The following is a 16443-nucleotide window of genomic DNA, read 5'->3' on the forward strand; positions in this document are numbered from 1 at the left end:
CCGATGGCCCCCGAGACCCCGGCCCAGGGGCCTATCCCGCGCTACTTCACCTGGGACGAGGTGGCGCAGCGCTCGGGACGCGACAAAGAGCGGTGGCTCGTGATTGACCGGAAGGTGTACAACATCAGCGAGTTCACCCGCCAGCACCCCGGGGGCTCCCGGGTCATCAGCCACTACGCGGGTCAGGACGCCACGGTGAGCGCTGCCAGTCCAGGGAACGGAAGGAGGTGGGGCCGGGCGGTCGGAGCCTGGGGCTCAGCGCGCGAGACAAGAGATTTGGCACTCAGGGCCGAATACTCTAATTCGGGGAAAAGCCGGGAGGCGCAGGAGCGTCCCGGTTGCCAGGTGATTGGGTGTGCTGCGAAAACGGGATGCAAGAGCAGGAGAGAGGCTGCGAAAAGTGGAGTCTGGGGAGTAGGGAGGGAGGGAGGCCGGCAACGTGCACGCACAAACAAAGGGCCGCGCCATCTGTCTGTGCGCTCCGTCTGCTGCCCGGAGTCTGCGGTCTCCAGGCGTGGGCAGTCCCCGGAGCAGGGGTAGGAGAGAGGACAGCGGGGATGTGGAACCCCCGGACGGCGGCACTGCCGAGACCAAGGGAGGAGGGGTCAGTGGCAGGGAGAGGGATCAAGTCTTGACCTGACTTGGTGGCTGGGAGGGAAGCGCAGACGCGTCTGGGCCGAGCATGCCGGACTAGACTGGCGAGCGTGAGCAGGGCAGAGAACGAGGGAACCACACTCGGGGATTTTCCTGAGCGGGGAAGCCACCTAGTGCCCGCTGCCTTAGGAACCCCTGCACAGGGTGAAGACCGGAGGGTGGGGAAGGGGCAGCACCGGCCAGAGAGGGCTAGCGCCTGCTCTTGCACAAAAAAGAGTGGGAGCAACGTGCTGAAGGGGGTGGGGCTGCATCAGCATACACTTAGCGAGGGCCCTGGAACAGTCCTGGAATCCTGTGGGGAGGTCACTCAGCCTCAGGCCAGCAGCTGTTTGCAGTCCTGGGCTGTAGGCCCCGTGCTGGGTCGCATCCCTCCTCCCTCAGGCCTCACTGCGGGCCAGCGCGCGTCCCAGCCCCGATTCTGTTGCTTCCCTCTCTAGACGACCTGCTCTCGGAACTAAAGCACCTAGCATTTCCCTTCTGGGTTTGAGAGCTGGGGGTCCACTCCTTGGGACCCAAACATTGGAGCGTTCGCTTCGCCGTGTCCCCTCCCCCTATATCCTTCCCCCATCCTTCGCCTAGCGGCGTGACCCCTTCCACTGTCCCCAGCTTTCTCCCTGCCATCTCGGAGCGCGCCTCGGGCCACTAGGGTTCCCGTGATGTGGCGGTGCAGCCTAACACGGTAAGGACCCGCCGGTCCCTCCGACGCGGCTGGCCTGGGAGTCGAGGCCTGAGCCTGTGCTCGTCTCAGGAGTGACCACTGGGGAGCTCAGGCAGTGGCCGAAGGTGAAGGTGTGGACTGGCGCATGCGTAGACGGAGCAGGCTTCCTGCAGTGTGATGTAGGGCCGGGGCCAGCTGGAACGGAGACCGCGATTGGTCCGGATGTGTGGTGCCACCGGCCGCCGGCTCCGCCCCGGCTCCCTCCGCCTCCAAGCTTGTGGCTTTGGGCCTGGGGCTGTCTGACCTTCAGGACATTAATCTCAATCTAGTCGCTGAGGACCCCGCCTTGCGTAACCAAAATTAGTGCCCTAGGGCAGGGGGTGTTCAGAGTGGGAAGGGAAATATGGAACCCCAACCAGAACAGCAGCGGAGGGAAGGGGGAGAAATGCAAGAGTCCTCCAGTTGGACACAGGGAGTCTCCCTCAGCACATTTCATGAGACACCTAGAGGAGAGGCCAGCCCAGGCAGGTCTTTCTGTGGTCGCCCTACCCGTGCTTCCTATTCCTTGGCATGGTACCCTTCTTCCTAGAACACAGTTGTTGGGTGATCCTGAGCTGTGGACACCAGGGACAGGTCTGAGCACTCTCAAAGGGCAGCTGCCTGGAGGGGGGTGGGGTCTGTTTGAACTTGGGTACAGCCTCCTTGCTGGATCAGGAGGATGGTCCTTGGTGTGAGCCCTCCACAGATCTTGGGGGGGGGCCGGGCTGACTTCCTCACTGTTCTGCCTTCTCCCCAAACTTGCAGGATCCCTTTGTGGCGTTCCACATCAACAAGGGCCTTGTGAGGAAGTATATGAACTCTCTCCTGATTGGAGAACTGTCTCCGGAGCAGCCCAGCTTTGAGCCCACTAAGAATGTGAGACCCCGTCTGCTGTTTGGAGATCCTGCAGTTGTTGAGGGGCAAAGGGTAGAAGGAAGCCCTAGATATGATCACAGGGGACCACAGTCAGTAGTTCTTGGGAATCTCGAGATCCTTGCTTCTCCTGCATAGTTATTGGGTTGCAGGGCTTTGGAACCTGTGGTTCTCACAAGGCCACCACCACCATCCCCATCCTCAACATGAGACCTATCGACCGAGCACTTATTCTGTGCGAAGCATAACATCATATAATCCACACACAGTTACAGATGAGAAAACTGAGTCTCAGAGAGGTTAAGCAACTCGGCCAAGGATCACACCATTACTAAGTGGCAGAGCAGTGGCTTGAATGAATTCTGTTTAACTCCAAAGACCACATGCTCTTAGACTTAATCCCATATCACCTTCTGTCATCCCTCCTCAGCATTGTGGTATTTTTACCTAGGACCATGGGCTTCCCTCAGCTACCTTGGTGGGGGGGCCTTGAGCTGAAGAGGGTCCTTGGCTCCAGTGCTGGGTTGCATCTGGGGAGAATAACACCCTTTCCATCTCCACTCTTCTACAGAAAGAGCTGACTGAGGAGTTCCGGGCGCTGCAGGCCACAGTGGAGCGGATGGGGCTCATGAAGGCGAACCCTGTCTTCTTCCTGCTGTACCTGCTGCACATCCTGCTGCTGGATGTTGCTGCCTGGCTCACTCTTTGGCTCTTTGGGACATCCTTCCTGCCCTTCCTCCTCTGTGCAGTGCTGCTCGGCACAGTTCAGGTGAGAGCCCTCGGCTTGTCGAGAACACAGCCAGCTCAGCTTCCGTGGGGAAAATTCTTTGTACCCCTCAGGAGGCCAAGGAGCCCTCTGTCCAGGGCAGAGCTGAGGACACATGGTAGAGTTGGTGCAGAAAGAGCACACATTGCGTCATCTGTGGCTTTCTTCTGCTCGTCTTCACCACATGTGCACCTTCCTTTCTCCCACTGCCTCTCCAGCCGCTTCTCCCAGGGCTCCCTTCTTCCCGTGGCATTTCTCCTCTGAAACTTCACATTCAGGTTCTGTCACAGTCCAGGTGTGCCAAGAACCAAGATTCTGGTTTCTCAGCTGGGGCCCTAATACTTGGCTGTCAGAACCATTAGTTAAGCCTTCTACTTGCCTGAGTTTGTCACTCTGTCCTGTTCTGTAGTTTGGATGTTCAGTCCATCGGAAGTCACAGAACTCCAGAGCTGGGGACACCAAAGAACAGGGAAGGGGTAGTGATTTGCCCTAGCTCTCGTGTGAGTCAGTGGCAGAGCCAGAAGCAGGACCCAGGCTTCCTGACTCCTTTCCTGATGTGCTCAGTTAGGCCAGCACAGGCCTAGGTAGATGAAGGACGAGGGAGAGGCCGAGTCAGTTGAGACAGATGCAGGGCTGGTGGGCTGCTCTCAGCGCTAGCCTTTCTCACCCAGGCCCAGGCTGGCTGGCTGCAGCATGACTTTGGACACCTGTCCGTCTTCAGCACCTCTACATGGAACCACCTGCTACATCATTTCGTGATTGGCCACCTGAAGGTCAATGGGACGGGGAGGGGCTCTGTGAAACTCCAGTCAACAATGGGCTGCCTGTGGGAGGGGGGGCACCAGGCTTCCATACTCATGCCCCGCTTTTCTGTAGGGGGCCCCTGCCAGTTGGTGGAACCACCTGCACTTCCAGCACCATGCCAAGCCCAACTGCTTCCGCAAAGACCCGGACATCAACATGCACCCCTTCTTCTTTGCCTTGGGGAAGATCCTCTCTGTGGAGGTGAGCAGAGGTATCGGTGAAGGTCTCGGAGAATGGGAACCAGGCAGCACACAGGGCTTGCAGGGAAGTGCTCACAATGCTGTCAGTGTGGGCAAGACATTGGGGGCCGGGCTGGCTGGCTGTTTGGAAGTTGTGGGACGCCACAGGCAGTAAGCAGGCTGCCCAGGACACTCACCTGTCCTCCCTCATGAGTTCAAGTCAGCAAATAGCTGTTGCAGAAAGGTACCCCACGCTGCTAAGGACCCAAAGGATGACCAGATTGCTGTGCAAACCCTGCTTGGCCTTGAAGGTGATGGATGGCCCTCCTTGCAGGTGCTTTTTAGACACTCCCACCCCAGGCAGTCAGCCCCCTGCACTTCGTAATCCTCTCTCTTACACAACGGCTACACTGGCTTACTCTTCTCTGATGCCCATTATCTAGAATATTCATTCACTGAGTAATTCTTCCCACCCGCCTGATCCTAGCCTGACTTTCAGGGTGGTCAGCACTGGGTTTGAGGTGTCATCTGAGGGTGTGAGCAACCATTATAATGCAGCTGCTAAAGCCTGGGGGTGGGTGGAGAGCTGGTGAGCCTTTAGTGAGTGCAAAGTGATGGACGCTGGGAGTGGGCAGGGGAGTTCTTTAAAAAGTTAATTTAGGGCTTCCCTGGTGGCGCAGTGGTTGAGAGTCCACCTGCCGATGCAGGGGACATGGGTTCGTGCCCTGGTCCGGGAAGATCCCACCTGCCGCGGAGCGGCTGGGCCCGTGAGCCATGGCCACTGGGCCTGCGCGTCCGGAGCCTGTGCTCCGCAACGGGAGAAGCCACAACAGTGAGAGGCCCGCGTACCGCAAAAAAAAAAAAAAAAGAAAGAAAAACAGTAGATGGACTCATGAAAGAAGGGTGAGCTGGCATTCTGCTCTGGGGTAGAGTCCCTCCTGTGCCCTGTGGTCGTCTGGTGGCCAGAACTGACCAGGACACAGGGAACAGAAGGAGCCATGACTCGAACACGAGTGCAGAGCTTCGCTGTCATGGTTGTGAGAGCTCCTGCTAGGGGACCCGGACTGACCGGCTGGCCTGGCAGCCCCAGCCTGTCTCTACGGCCGCTCATCTTACAAAATCACCACCAGCCGCTGGGGAAAACCTTGCCAGAGCCTTCAGATTGCCAAGCTGATTTTGGTAATCTTTCCACAAATATTTGCCAAACTGTGCTTAGCTTTCAAGGGATTTTATAAAGCTCATGTTGACATTTGAAGAGACCGAAAGATTTGGAGAAGGTCAGGGGCTGGATGTAGAGGGGATCCTGGCCCGTGTAAGGGTAAAAATTGTTGTCTGTGGAGACCCTGGTGTCAAAAGAGTACCAGATGGAGAAAGGAAGGGGAGGTGGAGGGGCCTGGAAACCTGACAAGGGCGTCTCGGGCTGAGCACGAGGTGTACTGAGGACCTGCAGGCTCCGCTGTGCCCAGGCCTCGTGTGGGTGTGGGCCACCGAGCTGCGTCCACGGTGTGGCGCGCTTGGCAAATCCAGCAGCCCGGGCTTCACGCGCCAGGATCAGGAGGTAAGGCTGGGCTTGTTGGAGCCTTCCGTGGCGCCAGCAAGCTGACGGCCCCCGCAGGAGGCCTCGGCTCCTGAGCGGGGAGAAGCCAAGGTCACGGGGGGGCAATGGGTGACTGGCCTGTGGGTGCTGATTGTTTGCTTTCCTTAACAGCTTGGGAAACAGAAGAAAAAGTACATGCCGTACAACCACCAGCACAGATACTTCTTCCTGAGTGAGTGTCCTCGTCCAGCCCCGGGGGCGGGGCTTGCGACGCTGCCGCGGGACTGCGGTACTTGAAGTGAAGGCTGGAGGATCTCCACCTGGAACAGGGTGCCCCCTGCAAGGGGGCAGTCTACCTTCTCAAGGGGCAAAGGCAAGAGTTAGGCTAATGTTTGGTCAAAGGTCACTTGTGTTGGGGGCAAACTAGTTCCTCCAGGCCCACCCTGGCTTCCACAAGGGAACTGAATGGTGGGGGGCCATCCCGACTAAGCCTGAAACCTCACTTTAAATCTTGTCAAACAGGCCAGGGCCAAGGTGACGCAGTGGGACACAGTCTAACACCCAGAAGGACAAAGGTAGATAGACTAGCAATGGGAGGATTGGATCTGAAGAGGGAGCTGGGGAGAAAACATTGCTGTGGTTGTCTTAAGCTCTTTCTCAAGACTGCTGTGTATATTCCCTGCTTTAAAAATCTCCATAATGTCTAAAATTTTTTAAACCCTTTTAAAAATTAAAATTTTTAAAGGAAAGGAGGGGATGAGTCCATTGATCCCATTTTCGTTCAAAGGAATTTTTTTTTTTTTTTTTTTTTTTGGCGGTACGCGGGCCTCTCACTGCTGTGGCCTCTCCCGTTGCGGAGCAGAGGCTCCGGACGCGCAGGCCCAGCGGCCATGGCTCACGGGCCCAGCCGCTCCACGGCATGTGGGATCTTCCCAGACCGGGGCACGAACCCGTGTCCCCTGCCTCGGCAGGCGGACTCTCAACCACTGCACCACCAGGGAAGTCCCAGAGCAGTACCTTTTTAAAGGCACAGGGGCAGAGCAAGTTCCGTGCGTGGAGCTTGTCTCCCCAGCTATCCTTTTCCATGGAAGAGAATGCCACGTTCCCCCCACCTCACCCTCTCAGCATCCACTGGGAGATTCTGCTTTCTTCAGACCTGCATTCATGCCCACCTCCAGCGCCCGTCAGTTCCAATGGATTGAGGACTGCCGAGGCAGCTGGAGGGGCAACAGGAGGAGATGGCAGAGGGGCAGCCCTGTGCTGGAGGCCATCTGTCCAGCACCAGCTGGCCCTTTAGTGACACTTTAGTGCTGCTCACACCTCCCCCCTTGTGTCCATTTCCTCCCCAGTTGGGCCCCCAGCCTTGCTGCCTCTCTACTTCCAGTGGTATATTTTCTATTTTGTTATCCAGAGGAAGAAGTGGGTGGTAAGTATCCATGGCCCCCAAATCCCACATCCTTTGTCTCCAGTACCCTGAGGGATGGGAAGGGGGTTCTCCAGGGGAAATCCCACTGAGATTTACTCCAGGCCTAATTTAGAGCAAAGTAACAGAACCAGGTATAGACCCTTCCTTATCTCTAGGTGAGATGATTTGGGCTCAGCAGGCAACCTGACTCCTGATGCCCTATTTAATTCAGCGAGTTATCTCCTGAGGTTATTGTGTTCGGCATAAAGCAGGGGCCAGGCTGGGGAGGGGAAGATGAATAAGAGACGGCACCTTCACTCGGGAAACTTCTGATGAAACAGGATGTGGTTGACACCAGACAGGAGGTACAGGCAGCAGCTTTGGGGATTCCGAAAGGGGCCTGACCGCCTCTGGCTGGATGGGAGGCATCAGAAAGGACTTCGCAAAGTCACTTACCTAGCTGGCCTTGGAGGACAGGCAGAGGCAGGGGAGAAGGGATGGACTCTGAGCAGAGAAGCTGGGAATTAAGGGGCGAATCTGGTCACCGGACATGTGGTGGAGGACTCGGGTGTCAGGGGAGGAGGGTGGTGCAGAAAACTCATCAGCGATTTGATCAGGGCACTGGCACAGACTGAGCCACGATCCTGGAAGACTCACTTGGCAGCGTGATGAAGGGGTGAAGGATGGAGACGGGTTGGGAGGAAGTGGAGGCAGGGAGACCTGGCACCTGTGAAGGAAACAGACAAGGAGGGCTGGGGGCGCCACTAGGAACGGAGCGGAGCTAGATGGTGCCGGACGGGGCAGCTGGGAGAGGCTGCCGTGAGCACTCCAGTGTCAGGACCGGGGAGGATGGCTGCTCCACGCAGAGGAACAAGTGCCGTGAGAGGAGAGGTGCTTTGTGCCGTCACAGGGCTCTGCCTCTCGCTGCAGGACTTGGCCTGGATGATCAGCTTCTACGTCCGCATCTTCCTCACTTACGTGCCGCTGCTGGGACTGAAAGGCTTCCTGGGCCTTTTCTTCATGGTCAGGTAGTACTTGATGGGGGAGGAGAGAGCGGCGCAGAGATGTGTGGGAGTAACCAGTGTGGTCTGGGGGCGTTGGCTGGGGAGGGTGGCGGGGTCGGAGCAGCTTCTGAGCGAGAGTCAGAACTCTGGGCTCTGCTTGTACTGGTTTTGTCTGGGTGCCATGTCCACCAGGTTCCTGGAAAGCAACTGGTTTGTTTGGGTGACACAGATGAACCACATCCCCATGCACATTGATTACGACAGGAACGTGGACTGGGTCTCCACCCAGGTGAGGGACAGTCACTTGGAAGACCTGGGCACAACTAATAAGAAGGGTGGGTGGGCACAGACCCAGGGTAGGGGGTGGGCGGTGGTTGACAACAGACGCTCCCAAACCTTGCCTCGTTAGCCTGAAGCTTCTCTTCTGCCACCACGTGGAGAAGGGAGTGACCAGGGACAGGCCGGCTTTGCCTGGAGAAGGCTGGGCTGGCCTTTCCATCTGGTACCCAGAGCCATGCTCCCCCAACCTTCTCCTCCAGCTCCAGGCAACATGCAATGTCCATAAGTCGGCCTTCAATGACTGGTTCAGTGGCCACCTCAACTTCCAGATTGAGCACCAGTGAGTAGGGAGGCCTGGGAAGCAGGGACCTGGGGAGGGTCCACGTAGGAGGGGGATGGGGGGGCCACAGGAGCTGGAGCCACTGACTGTCCCCTGTTCTCCGTGAAGTCTTTTCCCCACGATGCCTCGACACAATTACCACAAAGCGGCTCCCCTGGTGCAGTCCCTGTGTGCCAAGCATGGCATAGAGTACCAGTCCAAGCCCCTGTTCTCAGCCTTTGCCGACATTGTCCAGTGAGTATCTGAGCCTGGGAAGAGGGCTGGGAGGGCTGGAAGAGGGCAGGGCAGTGGGGTCAGTGGTGAAGTATGGGGTGGGAGCCACAGGAAGGTGTCCCCAGGTCGTCTGGAATGGAGGTCACCAAGGCCAAGGCCAGGTGCTCTGTTGGTCTTGTGGCCAGTTTGGGCCTTTGCTCTCAGTGCCATGGCCCAAGCCCTTTCTCAGAAGCAAAGGGGAGGCGAGTGCTCAAGTCAAGGGGGCCTTACATCACCTCTGGAAGGGCCTCACTGCTGCACTTCTGGTGGGTATGGCTTTGGGGCTCCTCTCCACTCTGTCTCCCTCACCGCCTGCTCCCATCTTGTCCCCTCAGCTCACTGAGAGAGTCCGGGCAGCTCTGGCTAGATGCCTATCTCCACCAGTAAGAGCAGCCTCCCATCTGGAAGAAGAGCCTTGGAGCCAAAGCAGAGGGGGGCTTGGGGACAATGCCACTACAATCCTAATGTTCAGAGGGGGTGGGTTTGAGGAGATAAAGGTTCTGACTCAAACCCCTCCCCTTTATCTTCTAGGCACAGATCTAAGACCCAAAGAGGGGTGCGCAAGCCCCCTAGAAGGAGGGGTGGAGCTGTTGGGACAGGGATGTGAAAGTTTTGTTTCCTTTTTTGTTTAGCAGATGCAAGTGGTTGGCGGGCAAAGAGGGAGTCAGGAGGGTGTTAGAATAGGGAGGGTCTACTGAGCCCAGAAATCAGGAAGAGATTTAGCACTAAAATTCCACCCAGGGGACTTCCCTGGTGGTCCAATGGTTAAAACTCCGTGCTTCCAATGCAGGGGGCGCAGGTTCAATCCCTAGTTGGGGAACGAAGACCCCACATGCCGCACGGTGTGGCCAAAAAAAAAAATTCCATCCAGGAAAGGGAGGAGCTCATCCCACTGGTCCACTTCTCAGTGCCTTCTCCACTCTTGCTTGCAAACCTCAGAAGTTCACAGGCTGGAGGAGGACAGAGCAGCTCAACCTTCTGGGCAAGATTTAGAAAGGAAGCATTAGCGCCTGGGGCCTGGCAGCTTGGCTCACTCTAGGGCTAGGTGTGACCCATGTCTGCCTCAGGCTCCTGGAGAAGCAATTTTTCCACTTTTAGAAGCAGGGAGGGCAAAGGCCAGGGCTGTGGTGTCAGAGGCATCTGGCCCTGAAGGATGCTGGCACTGCAGGATTTGGTCCCGCATTCCATCCAGGGTACCAAAGGAGCATAAGGTCCCAGGGCTTGCCAAAACAGCCAGCAGAGTCGCTGGCCATTAAAATCCTTTCAGCTTTTGATTCACCTCTTTTGACCACCACCCGAGGGAGAGAACACTCCTAGGATGGGAGTCTACTTCTCGCTCCATAAGCAGGTGGGCAGACGGGCGCTTAGTCTTCTCCTCCATAGAAACAAACGGGGGCTCCCAGGGGTTTCCCTTTGCTCCCCGACCTGTAATTCCAAATTTAATAAAGTAGCAGTTAGTGAGCACAAGTGACCAAGCTGGGAGAGGGTGAATTAGCAGTCATGACGAAAACACAGGGTTCAGTCATAAAGAATATAAGGGCCGCAAGAGATTTTCCATCACCTAAATTATGTTACAGCATTACTTCTGAGCAGGAGCAATGGGTTAAGTGTAATGACTTCATAGTTCTAACCGGAAACAGGAAGGGAAAAACGCAGACGTTTGTGATCGTCATGGCTGCCCTTCAGCATCCTTCCTCTGGCAATTCTGTCCAAGTACCTTTCTCTGCTGGAGACCAGGTAGGAATTTAGGAGAATCTCTTAAAGGTATATCAGTCTAATACTGAAATACAATTTTTTTAATCTCCAGTTTTTTTTAAAAGATAGAAACAGTTTAACCCATCTCTAGAGAGTGAACACAGGACTGTGCCCCATGGGTTGCCAGCGTTCACACCCTTTCCCCTTCCCACACCCACAGCCTTGCAGGTGAGGTGAGGGGATCATTCACTTGTCCCAACAGCATCTACTCGAAGCATATTGAGCATTTTGGACACTGGAAAGAAAGTACCTTAAACTACAAGGAAAAAGCAGAGACCTGGGAGAATTCATATTTAGTTTAGGAAAGGAACGGCAAGGAGATGAGAATGGTAATCAGGGAGATGAAGGTCCTAAGGCATGTTGGGGTGGGATTAGAGGCACCACCTAACGGGAAGGCTGTTGTGATTACTCAGAGGTTTGTCAAAACAAAGACAGACTTAAACACACACACGCACACACGGCAGAACAGGTTACAGAAGATTTTAGATCTTTTCCATTTGGGCAGAACCTGGCTTGAAACAGTCTGGGTAGAACAATTAGGAGCAGAATTGGAGAGTTCTACTTTCACTGGCGCCTTCATTCCAGAACAGGTGCTGAACCCAGCCCATCAAGCCATCTGGCTTTGGGCCCAGGCTGCCCGATCTGAGCAGAGCCAGTGAAACTTACTGAGCCAAGTCCGAGCCCTCAAAGCACCTCAACCACTGTGGCCTTCTCTCCTTAGCCTGGACCAGTGTGGTCTCACGTGGCCACCAAGGGACAGACTAGTGACAAAAAGCTCAGACGTCGCAAGGTAACATGAGTGATCTCAAATCCAAACAATGACATGAGAAAACAGGATTAGAGAGGATAAGCTGCCTCTGGTCATAGATGTGGCAGAACTAACATTTGAACTCACTTTGTAAAAACTCCAACTTCTATGCTTACCTTTGTGACTTTCATCTTCCTACCACTTTGCCAGAGGCATTTTCATCAGACCCAATATCATCCTTTCTGTGTGTGCCAGTTTTGTTACCACATGCCAATGGAGTAAAACAGAAATAAAGGTAATTTTGACCAAACGAAGGCTGTTATAATCCACGATCCTCTCCTGCATCTGTTGACAGGAGTCCCTGTACCTCTGCTACAAGTTACTATCCGACTCTCTCACTTCTTTCTGAATATGAGTCCCCATACTGACTCCCCCTTGCCTAAGCCCCTTGGGGCAGAGGGAGGGTCATCAGGCTGCTGTAGAAACACCAAGGCACAGGTGGACTGTGGCAAGGAGAAGAAAGGCCAGCCCATTTCCATGATACCTACATGTTCCAACGCTAGACTGCCTGTGTGCGCTAGCCCATTCTAGTGTTTAGTGCACTGCTTCCTACTACCACGAGGCAATGCCCTCACCCTTTTAAACTCTGATAGTCTGTGTAGGTAGTCTCCGTAAGTTTCCTTTTTGCCTAAATCTCTGTAAGGCGTAATACCTCAGAGCTGGACTGCAAAGCAATGCCCTTTTAACACTGCCCTACTAGAACAGCTCTCCTCTCCAAGCGAGAATATTAGAAATGTGCTAGGGCTTCCCTGGTGGCGCAATGGTTAAGAATCCGCCCGGCAATGCAGGGGACACGGGTTCGAGCCCTAGTCTGGGAAGATCCCACATGCCGTGGAGCAGCTAATGCGCCACAACTACTGAGCCTGCACTCTAGAGCCCGCGAGCCACAACTACTGAGCCTGTGTGCCTACAGCACATGCTCTGCAATGAGAAGCCACTGCAATGAGAAACCTGCATGCCGCAACGAAGAGTAGCCCCTGCTTGCCACAACTAGAGAAAGCCCGTGCAGCTACGAAGACCCAGTGCAGCCAAAAATAAATATAAATTTATATTTTAAAAAATGTGCTAAATAGGATTTGCAGGATTGATTTTCCCTGCAGAGGTTAATAAACTGGAAAAGACCAGGTAACTCAACTTCAAATATAAGAGGAAAACAAACCACACGCTACCTGCTACCACAGGGGACAGGCCCTTAACTAGAGCTACTGCGCTGAGGTGGTAACACCTAAGTCTTCCCACCTCTGGGCCCCATCACCATTACTGCAGGCTTAGAATTGAATTACCTGAATGAGAAAATGGAGCTCAGGAAAATTCCCTGGCGGTCCGGTGGTTAGGACTCCACGCTTCCGCTGCAGGGGGCACAGGTTTGATCCCTGGTCGGGGAATGAAGATCTTGCATGCTGCGTGGTGCAGCCAAAAAAAAAAAAAAAACAATAAAAAAAACGGAGCTCAAATAAGTTGTGTGGCTTGCTTCAATCTGGAAAACTGGTTTCATTTGTCAACTGCTAGAGACAGAGCAGTGAACAGATACTAAGATCGAGAGTTTGAAAACTACTGGTCTTTAGTCCTACCTGCTTAATCTGTTGAAATATTGTCAACTTAAATTTCAGACCACTTAAGTGTCCTTGGTTAACTTTAAATGGCAGTAAGTGATAGGAATGCTACAAAATTAGAAACTCAAACAGGACAGCCCCCTATCAAGTTTTATTAGGATTATAAAAATTTCAGAGTACAAAAACATCCCACCTCTACGAAAAACAGTAACCTGAAGCTGACGTCACAAAGGGAACAAAAAGAGATTTTCGAATGGCAGCTTTCACGATTTACAAACTGGTAAATGCTTGGATGCTATGAAGTAGTTGATCTAAATTGTGAGGATTTCTCAGAGGAGCTCCTTTATCTCACACAGTAGGTGGAAAACTAGAAATTCGTTCAATTTATTAAAACTCCTTTCCCAGCAAGATAAGGTAGGCATCATCCTCTAAATGGCTGAAGTACTGCCAAAGCCGCTTTGACCATTCTATGGGGCACAGTGCCATCTTGTGGCCACTCAAACCACCCATTACTACAGTGCAATTGCAGCATGCTAACTTGGAGTGAAAAGAACATTTTAAACTGCCTGAAACCTGAGGCACTTGAGATGTCTTCAAATGTTCTCAAAGAACAGGATATTCTGGTTACTTTTATAATTTTATTGACTCTTTTCTCCTCATATCTTTCAAAACAAAAAACCCAGCATCTTATCCCAAAGTTTCAACTCAATTAACTGCCTCAGAGAGGCCACGTGAAGCACCACCACTTTATGCCTCTGAATAACCACTGTAAAGACTAGAGTTATGTACATAGCAAGTTCAGGTTTCTGCCCACCTTAGGACACACAGCTGGTAATCAAACCCTTGTTGCCAACTCCAGGGACTCTGCCTGTCTTATATCTCAGCAGCTCTTCCTGCCTGTTTAAGACTGCATCTTCCTGATGGCTACCCTTTAGGGTGGGTCAAGGCTGAGCCAAAGAGCACAGTCTAGTCCCCCGGTCACCTCCCACCAGCCCCCAGTTGCCCAGGCAGGAAATCATTTCCAGTCTTTTGTCTCCACCATTTATCTCCCTCTTTCTTCTTCAAAACTTGTTGCTATCACTTTCATGTAACAATGGATTCAGTGTCCATTAAATGGCCTGAGAGGCGGCTTCAGCCTGACATACTTTTCCTGAGCTAAAAAAGAAAAAAACAACAAACCTCTGTGGCCTTTCTGCCATGAGATCACGTAACAAAGGGAAAAGCACTACTGAGCAGGGTGGTGCTAGGGAAGCAATGCAAGGCCCTCCCCACCCCCACGGAGGTTTCTCCAGCGCCAGCTCTTGCGGGGACAACACGGCACATATTCTGGGGTCAAGGAGGTATAATGAAGGGAAACCCGTTTATTTTCCCCTTTTGAACTTCCCTGCTGCCCCAGTCTTGGCCTTCTTCTTAGCGGACCCCTTGGGTTCTGGCTCCTTGCGCTTAGCTGAAGAGAGGGAGCCGGTCACCTTGAAGAAATCATCCAGGCGGCCCTGGGTGCTGCCCTGGCGGCTCTTGCTCAGCCTCCTGACCCCGCTGCGGATTCGCTCCTCGGAGAACTGCTTTTCACCACACATGAACTTGACGAGCTCTTCTTCGTTCGGCTCGCTCCACTTCAGCTCCACAGACTCCGGGTCCAGCACCTCGGGCTCCAGGAAGAGCTGCTGGGCCTCCTTGTGGAGCCAGTTTTCCGGCACAGGGTACTTGTTGGGGTCGAGCCGACGCAGGATCTCCTCGATGCTCTTGTGCTTCTGGATGAGGTCCACGGCCCGCTTGGGCCCAATGCCCCGAATGGTCTCACAGTAGTCACTGCCCAGCAGGATGCACAGATCCACAAACTGCTCCTGGTTCAGGCCCAGCTCCTGCAGAACCCGGCTCAGGTGGAACTCCTGGATGGGCAGCTTCTTGGCCTCGCTAGCAGTCAGGTGCCGCATGAGCACGGGGCTGCCAAAGGTCAGGCAATCCATGTCCTCGGTGGCCGCGGCGTAGACTCTGCCGGCCTTCACCAGGGCGGCGCAGCTGGCCTCAGCCTCGCTGGGCGCATCGAGGTATGGGATGCCCATGAGGCTCAGGAGATGCTTGCACTCATCGTTGTGCTGCTTGGTGACCTTCACCAGCCGCTTCGTAAACTTCTCCACCTCCCCTTCGGCCCCAGCAGCCTGGGCCTGCTGCAGCTGCTTCTCCGCCTCAGCCCGCCGCTCGCTGCGTTTGGCCAGCTCCCCTGACTTCAGCTGTGGCGGCTTGCCGTCAAAAACGTACACGGGCTTGATGCCGTTCTCCATCATTCGGATGGTGCGATAGAACATGCCCATCAGGTGGCTGGTGGTCTCACCCTCCTCATTCTGCAGCACATCCCCCCCTTGGCGAACAGCTATTAGGAACTGATAAATGCTCATGGAGGCATCGATAGCCACCTTGCGGCCAAAGTAGCTCTTGATGTCATTCTCCCGGATGGCACTGGGGGCCACGTCGGCAATCAGTTTGGCCAGTCCTTGAATTCCCATAGCAATACAGAGGGACAGCTAAAAGAGAAAGGCAGGTAAGACAAGGAGGAACTTAAAGGATGCAAAAGGAGGAAGGGTTACCAGGGGTGCTATCTCACCCACTTCACGCCCTCGGCTAAACGTATCTAGCACAACAAAACGACACCAAGTCAGCACCTCGGAAGATGAAAAGAACAAGACAGGCTCCCATCGTCAGGAAACGTACAGTCTAGTAAGGAAGTCCTCTCAATTCATACTAAGGCCTCCTGAGAGTTAACTAATAGACAAAAACCCCGACAAAGATTAAGTGCTCCGTAAACGTTTTCCCTGCAGAACCCACTCGATCCTTTGGTTCGTGCCTCAAGCTGCCTGCTTTGCTAGAACGTGTACCGAGGGGACAATGCCTCGTTAGCCGGGGCATCCTCCCCCTGCGTCCGACAAACGCAGGCAGGAAAGGGATGTGAACGAGTGTAGCTCAAAACAATGTCTCCCCTCCAGGAGCTTAGTCACAATACACAACGACCTCATGAGCTGGGAATTATCTTCTTTCTACAAATGATGAAAGAGGCTCGGAAGTTAAGCGACTGGCCCCGGGCTCAGAGCGGGAAAAGTGGCGGGCCCGCCTGACCGCGAATCCCGCGCTCGCTCCGCCCCGCCCGCGGCAGCCGCCGGCCTTCCCCAGCACCCGGGGCAAAACGGCCCGCCGCTCTCGGAGACGCTTCCGGAAGGGCTCACCTGGCCTCTGGAGCGCTCCGGCGTGGCCCAGGACAGATCTCAGCCCAACTCGCTCCTCAGCCCCGCCGCCTCCTCCGCACTAGCCGCTGATACACTCTAGCTCCGCCGCCTTCCAAAGCCCGCGCTCCCGTCACGTGACCTGCCGCGGCGCACAGCCTCCTGGGAAGTGTAGTACAGGCCCCGGCCCTCTCGGCCAGCTTCTCTCACGACAAACAGTCCCGCCAGGGTGAACGGACTCGCTCAGCGAGCCGACCTTACCCTTCTCTACCGCTTGCCCCCACTCCACCCCGGTCGCCCCGCAGGCCTCAAATCCCGCCAC

The 16443-nt window shown here is 54.7% G+C and overlaps 2 protein-coding genes across 2 annotated transcripts; one reads left to right on the forward strand and one right to left on the reverse strand.

The window, feature by feature from the left end:
* Positions 1 to 3: 3 nt before the first annotated feature.
* On the forward strand, positions 4 to 11603 carry FADS1 (fatty acid desaturase 1). The gene is made up of 12 exons (XM_004264199.3): positions 4 to 195; positions 2117 to 2227; positions 2796 to 2993; positions 3662 to 3763; positions 3867 to 3995; positions 5682 to 5742; positions 6860 to 6936; positions 7846 to 7943; positions 8112 to 8208; positions 8459 to 8538; positions 8647 to 8772; positions 9126 to 11603. Exons 1-12 carry the CDS (start codon positions 4 to 6, stop codon positions 9175 to 9177), a joined length of 1323 nt encoding a protein of 440 aa, XP_004264247.1. The 3' UTR covers positions 9178 to 11603.
* Positions 11604 to 13530: 1927 nt separating this feature from the next.
* FEN1 (flap structure-specific endonuclease 1) lies at positions 13531 to 16397 on the reverse strand. The gene is made up of 2 exons (XM_004264196.3): positions 16125 to 16397; positions 13531 to 15428 (listed from the first exon to the last, which is right to left on the reverse strand). Exon 2 carries the CDS (start codon positions 15408 to 15410, stop codon positions 14268 to 14270), a length of 1143 nt encoding a protein of 380 aa, XP_004264244.1. The 5' UTR covers positions 15411 to 15428; positions 16125 to 16397; the 3' UTR covers positions 13531 to 14267.
* Positions 16398 to 16443: the final 46 nt, after the last annotated feature.

Source organism: Orcinus orca, chromosome 8 (assembly GCF_937001465.1).
Source record: "Orcinus orca chromosome 8, mOrcOrc1.1, whole genome shotgun sequence".
Lineage (NCBI taxonomy): Eukaryota > Metazoa > Chordata > Mammalia > Artiodactyla > Delphinidae > Orcinus > Orcinus orca.

Bases quoted from the DNA above. Each gene is read 5' to 3' on its own strand.
- FADS1 (XM_004264199.3), top strand. From the start codon at position 4: ATGGCCCCCGAGACCCCGGCCCAGGGGCCTATCCCGCGCTACTTCACC. The intron at 2,994-3,661 runs GTGAGAGCCCTC...TTTCTCACCCAG, and splicing joins TGCTGCTCGGCACAGTTCAG to GCCCAGGCTGGCTGGCTGCA. The intron at 7,944-8,111 runs GTAGTACTTGAT...CATGTCCACCAG, and splicing joins GGCCTTTTCTTCATGGTCAG to GTTCCTGGAAAGCAACTGGT.
- FEN1 (XM_004264196.3), bottom strand. From the start codon at position 15,410: ATGGGAATTCAAGGACTGGCCAAACTGATTGCCGACGTGGCCCCCAGT.